The sequence below is a fragment of the Rhamphochromis sp. 'chilingali' genome (genome assembly GCF_963969265.1).
Source record: "Rhamphochromis sp. 'chilingali' genome assembly, chromosome: 9".
NCBI lineage: Eukaryota > Metazoa > Chordata > Actinopteri > Cichliformes > Cichlidae > Rhamphochromis > Rhamphochromis sp. 'chilingali'.
This window is the reverse complement of record NC_137936.1, coordinates 19,215,718-19,227,849: the sequence shown is the minus strand read 5'-3', so window position 1 is coordinate 19,227,849 and position 12,132 is coordinate 19,215,718. Positions and strand designations below refer to the sequence as shown.

The 12,132-nt window shown below is 42.3% G+C and overlaps 1 protein-coding gene across 1 annotated transcript in view; it reads right to left on the bottom strand.

The window, feature by feature from the left end:
• grm2a (glutamate receptor, metabotropic 2a) overlaps positions 1-12,132 on the bottom strand; it is a 35,943-nt gene that overhangs the window by 581 nt on the left and 23,230 nt on the right. The window contains exons 3-5 of the mRNA XM_080892583.1: positions 8,974-9,811; positions 6,366-7,429; positions 274-451 (exon numbers count right to left, since the gene is read on the bottom strand). Coding sequence (XP_080748709.1) covers positions 274-451; positions 6,366-7,429; positions 8,974-9,811 — 2,080 coding nt within the window. The remainder of the gene's footprint in view (positions 1-273; positions 452-6,365; positions 7,430-8,973; positions 9,812-12,132) is intronic.

Below are 12,132 nucleotides of genomic sequence, written 5' to 3'. Positions count from 1 at the left end.
TATTAATTTATTTTTGGCTACACCAGGTCTGCACCATCAGGGATTGTATGGGGCCATTTTTGGTATTTTAAAAGGTTTTGTTTGGGTTTTTTTTTATTATGTATGACTTAAAAAAGACAAAAGAAAAAGGTTATGTATAACTCCCAGTGTCAGACAGACAAGTGTGACACAGTGATAAAGCATGTAGCAATATTTTCATAATAATATCAATTGTATTATTATTATTTAATATTTGTTTCAGTTTCACGAGTTTTGCTGTATCTTGGGTGGTACCTTGAGAAAAACTGGAGCCGGGGCCAGTGTTTACACTGAAGCGGGTGGTGTTCACCCTGAGTGTACTGACATTCTTCTGTGGCTGGAACAGGATGATGTGGATCTTGGGAGCAAAGAGGCAACCCAGTACCACCGACCCACTGAGACTGACCGAGATACACATGGTAGTGGTCTGTACCTGGAGGAGGAAACAAAAGGTAAAACTCCAAACTGTTGTGTTTCAGAGGTACAAAAATATGTACAGTAAGAGAAACGTAAAGTCACATTTCTAGATTGCCAAGCATTGAGGGAATTCCCGTATACCTCATAAGTGCTACTCTTAATTTCACACCTGTGGTTGAAAATGCCTGAAAGTTGCTAACTCTGTATATGGAGGACCGTTTTTGCAGCTCAAGAGTATTCATTCTGAACAAAAAAAAAACCCTGAAGTCAGAAAAGAAATGATAAGTACGTCTTTCATAATTCAGAATCAAAGCCAGGTGCTACAGAGGAGGAAGGGGATTGTTTATCAGCTGGGATTTCTAACTAGAGGTGTTAAGCGATCTGTTTATTTGCTTGTCAATCAACTGCGTAACCCTCGCTCCTTTTCGGCTCACCCTGCCCACATCTTGCTATGCATCCTCAGTCTGCTTCTTGCTTTCCAACGCTTTCACAGTCGTCTTTTTAGTTTTTTTCAGTGAGAAGATATAACACAGCAACATGGCAGGTGCATTTCTTTTTCGCAAGACGCAGCAGGTGTCTGTCATCAACCTGAATGCTAATGTCGGTATTAAAATATTGTGGGTACCAAGTGTGATTCTGTGCACTGACAGCTCCACAGAAAAAGCTATGCAAGTTGAGACAGAGATGTAACTGGCACAGCGTCAGTTTACCTGGTTTATTTTGAATATTGTTTAATTACTGCATCGGTTTCTTACTCTCTCTGTAAATTCATGACTTGAATATAGATTTTATGACTAATCAAGAAAAATATCTACAGGACATTATTGATATGTATACTGTATTTCACACTTTGGAAACATAGTGGTTATCACTATGTGTGGTCATGTACCATGTAGTGTAATACAGCTATATCACTAAACTGACCTTTAGTTGCATCGAGTTTTCTAAGTTGCCATCTGCAGTGAATTCAACATTAAGATTCTCCTCACACCATCTTTGAAATACAGTGCACACTGACAGGCTCAGGTGCTGTGTTGTAATGTAAATTCACAAAGCCTCAGATTCCCATTTTTTCACTATATTTCTAAGCTGTAGTTTTGAAAGCATGGAATGTAATGTACGGATGCATGGCGGCTGTTTAAAAATAATAATCTCACCAATCCCAACGCGGACAAAGGCTAAATACTTTTGGTTTTGAATAACACCATGGACAATACTGCATAGAAATAACCTGTTAAGTGGTTTTAATAATTCACAATATGTTGGAGTGAAAGAGCACAAGGAAGAAGAGGACAAGGAATCTGCTTTTCCCCTTATATTTCCCCAGATGTGTTATATTCTGGAGTGTGGATATAGAGCATGGCTGCTACAGTCTCTCTTCAACCTTGTTTTTCGCTGTATTGACCTTTGATGGTGCTGTTTTTGTTGCACAAATACAGCATTGTCTCTGTGTCTGTGTTCAGCTAACTTAATCCCTACAGAGACCCTCTGAGATGAGAGATGAAATTCTTCCTTTTTATTGCAGGTTTTACTGTGCGTTTATTGAAAAGCTTTACTGGAGTCTTCCAAGTCTGGCATGGATGCCGAATTTGCTAAAATCACAAGTAATTTAAAGATCAGTTTAAGATTTATTCGATATTTAGATGTCGAGAGAGGGGTTTTTTGTTTGTTTTTCAAACTGCTGAACTTTAAACTTTGGACAGTGAACAGTTACTTCCTATGCATTTGGTTTTCAAGGAATTTGTGGTTCACCTCTTGCTTAGTCTGATTGTGTCTACCTATATATCTATATGGTTACTATATATTTAGTGGTGCTACACTAATTTTAGCTGAAGGCAGGTGTACCCTGCCTCTCGCCCTAAGACAGCTGGGATAAGCTGCAGCGCCCCCTGTGACCCTGAAAGGGATAAGTGGAAGCGAACTGATGGAGTTTGAAGCTGAAGGAAATCAAATTTAGGAAATATCTGTCTAAACACATGTCTTGATAGACTTCACAAGCAGTAGTAGTTTCTGTAGCCTTCGGTGATTTCATAGAAGCACTTTGAATTTTAACAGTCGTAGCTATTTAATTAGCTTGCATTTGCTGCTGAGATGACCAGCACTGGCATAAGAGAGGAGCCCTCTTCCCCCAGCGGTGTGGAGAGCGTCTTAAATATTTCATTTGGTAATCAAACGTGTTATTCACGGCTCAGTAGATTGTATTTAGCTTAGTTTAACATTTCATGACTGCCTAGTACAGATCTGTATTTGTTATTCAGCTGGAGGTTTGCATCAGGCTGTGACAACAATTTGAGAAGAAGTGTAAAGCAAGGAGAACGCTGGTAATGTGTCCCTGCCTGTGAAAAACTAGAGACACTGTGCCAACTCAGTTGCTTCAGTAATTATTCATCGGTCAAAGGGGAGATTTGTGTCTATCTGATGAGTCTGTTCAGGCTGCGAATTGCGTTGCCTACAGGGCCTGGAGGAAGGGTTCCTCTGAGCCTCACTACAGTCCCAAGACAGAAAGCACAGCTGGGACTCAGCAGCCCAGTCTTTCACACTCCATTCCACACAGCTACGCACAGGGACTCACAGGGACTTTCAGTTCCCTAGCAGCCCTCATGGTCTAGCCTGTCTTCACCATGTTTCTGTAGAGGCAGCTGTGTCAGGAGGTTCCGCTGTCTTTCTCCCTTCTGCCTCTGTCTCATTGCACGTTGTTCAGATCCCAGTGGGATGAACCCACACAACTCAGACCACCTTTTCTCTGAAATTCTATCAGTTCAATATATGATCCTATTCAGCAGATGTCTGACTGGCTGTCTGCCTGCCAGTTATTTCATTTAGTCATAAGTAGTGTATAAAAAGAGAGTGAAAACAATGTAACCAAAACCATAGCGCACAGCACATTTTCCCCAGAGAGGGAAAAGACTTCTATCTTTGAAGTTCTGTTAAAGTTTTACATGAGGTGCATAGTCTCATTAATGGGTTGCTCTCACTCCCCACATTATTATTTAAACATTAGAGGTAAAATAAGGTAGTGAAAGTGTGCTGATAATCATAAAAAATTGAAGCAACTGTAATAAAGAATACATATCTGACTGTTAAATGCAGGCCCATCTACCTACCTAGGGAGTTCACCGTTGTCATAATAACAGCTGTTTACATACCACCAGATGCTAATGCTAACTCTGCGATCGCACTCCTGCATACAAACATCAATAATAAACAGAGCACTTACCCTGACGCTGTACATATCGTAGCAGGGGACTTCAATCACACAGACTTAAAAAAAGCAATCCCCAAATTCCACCAGCACGTCAAGTGTGCCACTAGGGGTGACAAGATTCTGGACAAAGTTTATTCCAACATCAAAATGGGCTACAGGGCCAGACCTTTGCCACATCTGGGTCAGTCTGACCACTTGTCACTGTTTCTAATCCCTGCATATGCCCCCCTCAAGAAAACTGCTCTTACCATCACAAAGAATATTACCGTATGGCCAGAGGGTGCCTCTCAGCAGCTGCAGGACTGTTTTGACAGGACTAACTGGGATATCTTTGAACATCAGGACTTGGAAATGTTCACAGACGGTGTCCTCTGCTATATAAAACACTGCATAGACACTGTTACAGCAGTCAAACGGATCCGGGCTTATCCCAACCAAAAGCCCTGGATGACCCGGGAGGTCAGGCAGCTGCTGAAGGAGAGGAACATTGCGTTCAGGTCTGGCAACAGGGATTACTACACCACAGCCCGATCCAACCTGAAGAGAGGCATCAGAGAGGCAAAGGGGGACTATAGGAGGAGGATCGAGGACCATTTGAAGAGTAATACCAGCCGGCAGGTGTGGCAAGGCATCCAGCACCTAACCAACTATAAGATCAATCTCGGAGCTGCGGACGGTGACCTGGAGCTGGCAGAGGAGCTGAATATCTTCTTTGCCCGCTTTGAGACCAGGGTACCGGAGGTATTGGAGCCACAGCAGCAACACGCCACCCATAGCAGCACCACCCTCACCCTGGAAGAGCACGAGGTGAGGCGCATGCTGCAGGCTGTTAACCCGAGGAAGGCGGCGGGTCCTGATGGTGTGCCAGGTCGAATATTGAGGGATTGTGCAGGACAGCTGGCTGGGATCTTCACCAGGATTTTCAACAAATCCCTCGCACAGGCGACTGTCCCACTCTGCCTGAAGTCCTCCACCATAGTCCCCTTGCCTAAGAAGCCCCACATCACCGGCCTGAATGACTACAGACCGGTGGCACTCACCCCAGTGGTAATGAAATGCTTTGAGAAGCTGGTCCGCAGACACATCACAGCAGCCCTGCCCCGCAGCCTGGATCCACACCAGTTTGCCTACAGAGCAAACCGATCCACGGAAGACGCTGTAGCCACAGCACTCCATGCTGCATTAACTCACCTGGAAGAGCATGGTAGCTATGTGCGGATGCTCTTCGTGGATTACTGCTCAGCTTTTAACACCATCCTTCCACACAAACTGGTGGCCAAGCTACAAGACCTGGGGCTTCCATACAGCACCTGCATGTGGATCAATAGCTTCCTCTCGGGCCGTAGACAGAGAGTCAGAGTTGGCCATCACACATCCTCAGCCCTGAGTCTCAGCACTGGCTCACCCCAGGGCTGTGTGCTCAGTCCACTGCTCTACTCTCTCTACACACACGACTGCACTCCTCGCCACCACAGCAACATCTTTGTGAAATTTGCAGATGACACCACAGTGGTGGGGCTCATTTCCAAGGGAGACGAGTCTACGTACAGAGACGAGGTGGAGCAGCTGACGTCATGGTGTAAGGCCAATAACCTCCTCCTCAACACTTCAAAAACCAAAGAACTCATAATAGACTTCAGAAGGAAAAAGGCAGAGATCCAACCACTATTCATAAATGGGGACTGTGTAGAAAGGGTGGCAAGCTTCCGCTTCCTGGGAGTCAATATAGAGGAGAACCTTTCCTGGAGTGTGAACACCTCCGAGCTGCTGAAAAAGGCCCAACAGAGACTGTACTTCCTGAGAATTCTCAGGAGGAATAACATCACACAGAGACTGCTGGTGTCCTTCTACAGAGCCACCATTGAGAGTGTTCTAACTTACTGCATATGCATCTGGTACACTAGCTGCACAGGGGCTCAGAGGAAAGCACTCCAAGGGATCATTAACACCGCCCAAAAGATCACTGGCTGCCCTCTCCCCACACTGGAAGTTCTACACAACGCCCACTGTTTTAAAAAGGCCCAAAACATCATAAAAGACACCTCACATCCTGGCCACTCCCTGTTCGAACTGTTGCCCTCAGGCAGACGGTACAGGGCAATCAGAGCAAGGACTAATAGACTCAAACACAGCTGTTATCCAACTGCAATAACCCATCTGAATACTACAAAAAAATGTCCATCACGCCACTCTTGTGTTAATCTATGCACGGTCTGAAGCATGTGTGTGGGAATGTATGTGAATGTTTTACTGTTATATCTTATTAGTATTTTAAGTATTCTATCTATTTTATTTATTGAATTTTATTGTTTTATTTATATTTTGATATTGCTAGGGATGATGCAATGATCGGGGACCATTCTTAATTTCGTTGTTCTCATGACAATGACAATAAAGTTTCTGATTCTGATATTGTTGGGAGCCACAGGCGATGCAGATATTGCTGACAACTGAATCAATATTAACTGGCATTGCATATAAAATTCAAATTCAAGCCCAGAAAAAATTATCATTATCTACAAGGATGTATTCTGGTCAGACTATAGAAATCTAAAGCCATCTGAATAAATAATTTATTGCAAATGATTATCATCCCGTGTGTGTGTGATTTAGAGAAGAATTAATTAACAGTCAGTGATAGTAAGAAGTCTGTGCATTCCCCAACTTCCATTAAAAGAGCTGTGTGTGCCTGCTTGAGGAGCAGGTATAAGCTCAGTTAACTCACCCTGTAGTCACTGGCAGTAACATAGAAAATGGGCTGGAAAGCCAGCCAGATGATGCAGGTGGTGTACATGGTAAAGCCGATGAACTTGGCCTCATTGAAGTTCTCGGGGCATTTGCGGGTTTTGAAGGCGTAGACTGTGCAGAGGATAATGAGGATGCAGTTATAAGTGAGAGACATGAGCATGCTGGAGTCCTTGCTGTTACACTTCAGGGTGACCACATCTCTCCTCTCTGGGTTCACTTCCTTCCTCACCCCTGGGGTCTCCACCAGCAGCCAGACCACCACCACTACCAGCTGGCAAGAGATCAGAGCACCACAGATGGCAACCTGGGAAGCTGGGCTGATAAAACGAGGCCTCTGGGCTCCATCCTTCACTCCACTGAAGATCCGAGCAATGCGATTGGTCTTGGTTAAGAGGGCTGAGTAGCAAACGGCAAAAGAGGTGCCTAAGCCTAGCCGGCGTAGCGTGCACACAGCTGTGGAAGGTTTGGCGATGTAGATGAATGTCATGCAATAGCACATCAGCACTCCAAGCAGAAGAATATAGGAGAGCTCACGTCCACTAGCCTTCACTACTGGTGTCTCATTGTGTTTAAGGAAGAGGCCAATAACAAAGAGTGTACACATGATCCCAAGACATGCAATGGTGACAGGGCCAATGGCCCAAGCATCTTCCCAGCGGATGTACTCCTCAGGCAGATCATAACAGCCTGTCAGGTTGGCCAGGGGCCACTGTCCAAAACTGCAGTCAGCACAGGTAAACTCATCATGCAAGTACTGGTAGGGCTGACAAGGGATACAGATCCAGCAGCACACATCTCCCGGCTGCATACTCTTCACCTCATTCTTCCTGCAGGGGTCACTACACTGGGAGGTGGGCACAACATCACCAGGCCAGGGAATCAGGCTGTGGTTCAGGCTCAGGCTTTGAGCCCAGTAGCCGACTTTACGGTAGACATAGCGTTCCCCGTCTTTGTGATAGTGAAAAATGTTGTAACGACCCAGGCTGTCTCCAAAAGTATCAAAGCGGACTATATTGTCTCTGTCTGGAGGACGAAAGGGGGCTGAAAGGAATAGAGAAAAATATTGTGTATTAGTAACAGATGTAAGAGACTCATCATAAAGAGTTTGGGACTACAGTATAAAATGTAAGGTATAAATATCTAAATTGGTCAACTTTGTAACATTTTAACTATTCAATTGTTTTGGAGCAACAACAGTGTGGACTGTGAACTCATATGTTATGCAACTCATTCTGTTTGTTCTGAAAGGAGAGTCTTATCTTTTAATATGTGCCCCTCAATATAGACTCCATGACTGTGAAAGGACACAGGTGCAAACTGGCAATTTACATGATGGAAGTCACAGTCTGAGTCTGTTCCTGGATGGAACAATAGGATGAAGATTCAGAACACACAGGACCTTACATGGCAAAATGTAAATTCATGGAAATCAAAGCAGAAATGAGCTATCATCTAAAAAATTGAAAGGTTACCTGCATATGAAAATTAGTGCTTGGGCCAGCTGTTAGTGATAATTTTCAGTACTGGTTAATCTACCTGCTATTTTCTCATTTATTTAAATAAAATGTTAAAAGGCTGTAAATGATGCCTTTTATTGTTAACCAGAGTATGAGGTCAATTTTTAATCACCGTTACTCTTTTAATCTTATTATTAAAAGTTATAATACTAATATATTACTCAACTTATTATTTCTTAAAATTACAGTTAATAAAATTGCAATCAAGTAACTGCTTCAGTCTGATTACTGTGCTAAACAGCCATTCTTTTACATACACTGTAGGGTTCCTCATTCAGTATTTTCATTTACAGCCTACGTATCTATCACACGTAATGATTTCAAAATATGTATGAGTTTAGTGGTCCACCTGTTTTTGTATGTTTTCTCCTTAGAGTGTTGCAGTGTCTCATGGGATAGACTAATTTAAGGCCTTTCATCCAATTTTAATTCTCTGGATAGTAAAAATCCTTTGGGTATTTTATTATTTATTTATTTATGTTTTTTTTAATTTAGAAATCGTGAAATGCAGCACAGCTGGATACAAACACGGCTGTCTGCATTCATCTCATATCAATGAAAATGTCAGTATTTCCATAAATCAAAGCTAATTTGCACAAGTAGGAGCATTTATATTGGAAAGCCAATCACTTACGATGTGTGTGAACTGATGCTGTTACAGTAGTTGGCACTTGTTTTGTGCTGCAGCTTTGTGTAGACAAGCAGGAAACAAGTTATATTTTTTAAGCTGTGTCTGATTTGTTTTAAACTAAATAATCCATTGTTCTTTTCACACTTGCATGCATGACAAAAGCAGCCTCCGAGCACGAGGGTGAGGAAATTGTTTCATCTCTGCTAATTGAATCATTATAGAAATGTTCTCTGGGTGCAGTGAATAAACATGCAGACTTAGTCTTAAATTCAACATTTTATGGAACTCTAAATTGATTTAACTCAATCTGGCACCATCTAGTACATGCATTGGTACCTGGAGTTATATTTAGTTTTATATACAGATGTTCAAATAATGACAAACATATTTCTTTAAAGCTTTGCTTAAGTAATGTTAGTTCATTAAGATTCACTCACCATCAATTTTGACCTTGAGAATATAGTCTCTGTAAAATTTTCGTCCATTGCCAGGCTTAAGAGCATCACACACCTTGGTGGAGTTTGGGCACAAGGCTTGTCTCATGTTATGTAAGGCAGTAGCCATTGCATAGACAGCATTCACTACAAACATGATCTTGGATTCTGGTTGAAATGGAACCTCCCGGAGCGAGTGTTTCCCACAGCCTAGATCATGGAGGCTGCACTGGAACTGGTTTTCCCAAAACTCTCTGAACCAGGGATTTCTGGTATTGTTGTATGGATGTAAGGAGGTGAAGTAATCATTAAACTTGGGAATTTGATAGGAGGAAAGTTCAATGGTGAACGCCCCATCTGCCACAGCTTCACTTCCCCTCACCACGCTCTCCTGGGCTCCCCAGCCATCACTTGCCACCCAGGTAAAGGTCACATTCATGCGGTTGGCTGCTACCAGCAGCTCACGGGCATCTTCGCTGCGGGTAAACAGAATGACCACCTTGGCGGTGGACTTCTGCTGCAGGGAGCGGATCACGTTTTCATAACTCCACCGGCTCATGGAGCGGCTCACCTTGGCCGAGGTGGCAATGCAGATTTGGCGGGCACGAGCTTCCTGTTGGAAGGCATCAATGCCAGTCTCACCGTAGTCACCTTCTGATGCCACTGTCGATACATATGTCCAGTTAAAGTAACGTAGGATCTCTGCCATGGCCTTAGCCTGGTAGAAATCGGGGGGCACAGTGCGGGCAAAGTAGTCATAGCGGGACTTGTCGCTTAGCTTGGCACTGGTTGAAGCATAGCTGATCTGAGGGATCTGGAAAAGTCGCAGCAGGTTGGCAACCTGGAGGAAGGGAAAGACAACAAATAAGCCTTTATGAAGTATTGATAATATGAACATGCAGTTCCAATTTTCTATATTTCTACATAAATATAACCAGAAAAGATGTTCATGCAATAAAAGTAGATAAGGTTAAACAAATAAAGCAAATACTATTTATTTATTTGTGTATTAATTGAGGAATAGATGTTTCACTATAAATCTGTGAGTGTGAAAAGTAGGAAAGCTCTGGGATCAGAATCCACTTCTATTTAATGAACAGGGATATAAGGCAGTTAGATTTTCACAACACATGTATCAGGATGGAAAGGGTTATAGAGCCTAAAAGGTTTAGACCGCGCCAATTTACTGTTAAACAGACTGTGTACAAATAAGAAATACAAATGAAGCTTATAATAGCCCGGGAGGTCATCACAAACCCAGGGCACCTCCTCTGCAACGACAACCCTCTGTCACTGGCTACAACAAAAACAATAGTCTTCAATCCAGGGCTGCTAAAGGTCAAGTGATCGAGCCAGAAAGCTGTTTGACAGATGATTTATGAAAGAAAGAGATCAAAATAGAAGTTTCTGGTTAGGGTTAGGCAAGGTAGTGGTAGTATCAAGGTTTGGGCTTATTTTCCTGCATCTGGGCCAGGTGAGCTTTCTCCATCATGGATGAAATAATGAATTGTGAATTAAACCGCTAAATACTAGAGGCAAACATGAGGCAAACACCTGTATATGAAGTGAGTTTAAAATGTCAAGCAACAACGCAACGACTCCCAGCACATGAATTATTCTATCAAATAATGGTCAAAGAAGCAAACAAAGAAAACAAATCTGACGGAGCAAAGAGTTCACGTAAGAAAACCCACCAACATCCCGGTTTGAACCTGCTCAGCACTGAAACCTGGGATTAGCATTGAGGAACTAAAATCCCTCAAAACTAATGAGCAGGTCTGATCCGCAGTCACCTGAAACAAACATTCCCATGCTTTTGCCTCTGAGAGATACATAATATTAGATCACTGTCTTCAGTAAATAAATCACAATGTGTAACACAATTGGATTGTATTTATGAATGCAATGATATGCAGCCGCATTTATGCAGAAAATCTCTAAGGATTCACAATATTTTTGTCACAACTACATTTTTTTTCTTTCAGACTGAAGCGATTAAGTTGTTAAAGCTACACAGAAAACATACACGGACCATCTGTGGGATTTGTTATAATTGCCTATTATTAAATATATTAACGAAATTAACTACACTACGTCTTTTCCCCCTGCAGATGCAATTAGTCTCCCTTCATCCAGGCTCCTATTTCTTAAACGGACCCCTGCTAGTCTCTTTAAAACTTAACACTCCTGTTGAATCAGTGGTGAGATCCTTTTATGTCTGTAATAATTGCAGCGACTGCCTGTCTACCTCAATATTTTTGATCTGTAATGCTTTCAACAAAAAATAAACAATAAACGTGCGGAGCACAAATGGCTGAGTGGCTACAGGTGGTACACAAAGTAAACAGAATAAGAAGGAACACATTTTCAGAAAAGTTTCTGATGAGAGAAGAAAGAAGCATGACGAGACAGGAGTAGAGTGAAACCGAGGGTAGGGATGAGAGTGAAATGACGTCAAAGTGTCAAAGAATCTCAAAACTTTGTATTTTCTGTGTAATAAGCTTTGTCAGTGTTGTGACACTGCATGCTGTGTGTGCAGAAGCCGCTACTGACTAACTTTTGCTTCAGGCACTTCTGTGGGAGCCTAAGGGGAGTCAGTCTGATCAGTCAAAAGAATGCCAACCTAATTATGGCTGACTTTAATGCCGACTCTCACACCAGCACACTCATGGTGCTGCATCCTGAATGTCAATGAGTCATTCTTATAAAAGTCAGAAAGGAAATTCACATTCCAGCTCATCCAGTGTGATTTCATTTATCATTACTATATATTATCTGCATGTAGCTGTAGTGAGAGCAACCTGGTTTACGCTGCAAGCAGTTTATAATAGTGGTAGTATTATAGTTATATATATATATTATATAGTAGTATTATTTTGACATCTATTTGAAAATAATGGCACTAATTTAAGTGCTTTGATGTATCAAAATCATGAAATGGAGACAAAGTAAAAGCATGGCTATATGTGAGGCTAGAATAGTATTCCTATAGGTAGTAGCCAATATGCAAATTGCAAGTTATTGGTAACAAATCGCTTGATTTGGGTGGAAAACAGTGAGTAGCAAGGAAAAAGCAAGTCACATCAAATAACATAGGCAGACACTTCTTCGATGAGAATTTATCGTTATAGAAACACAGAGCAATGCACTGAAATGTCCCCT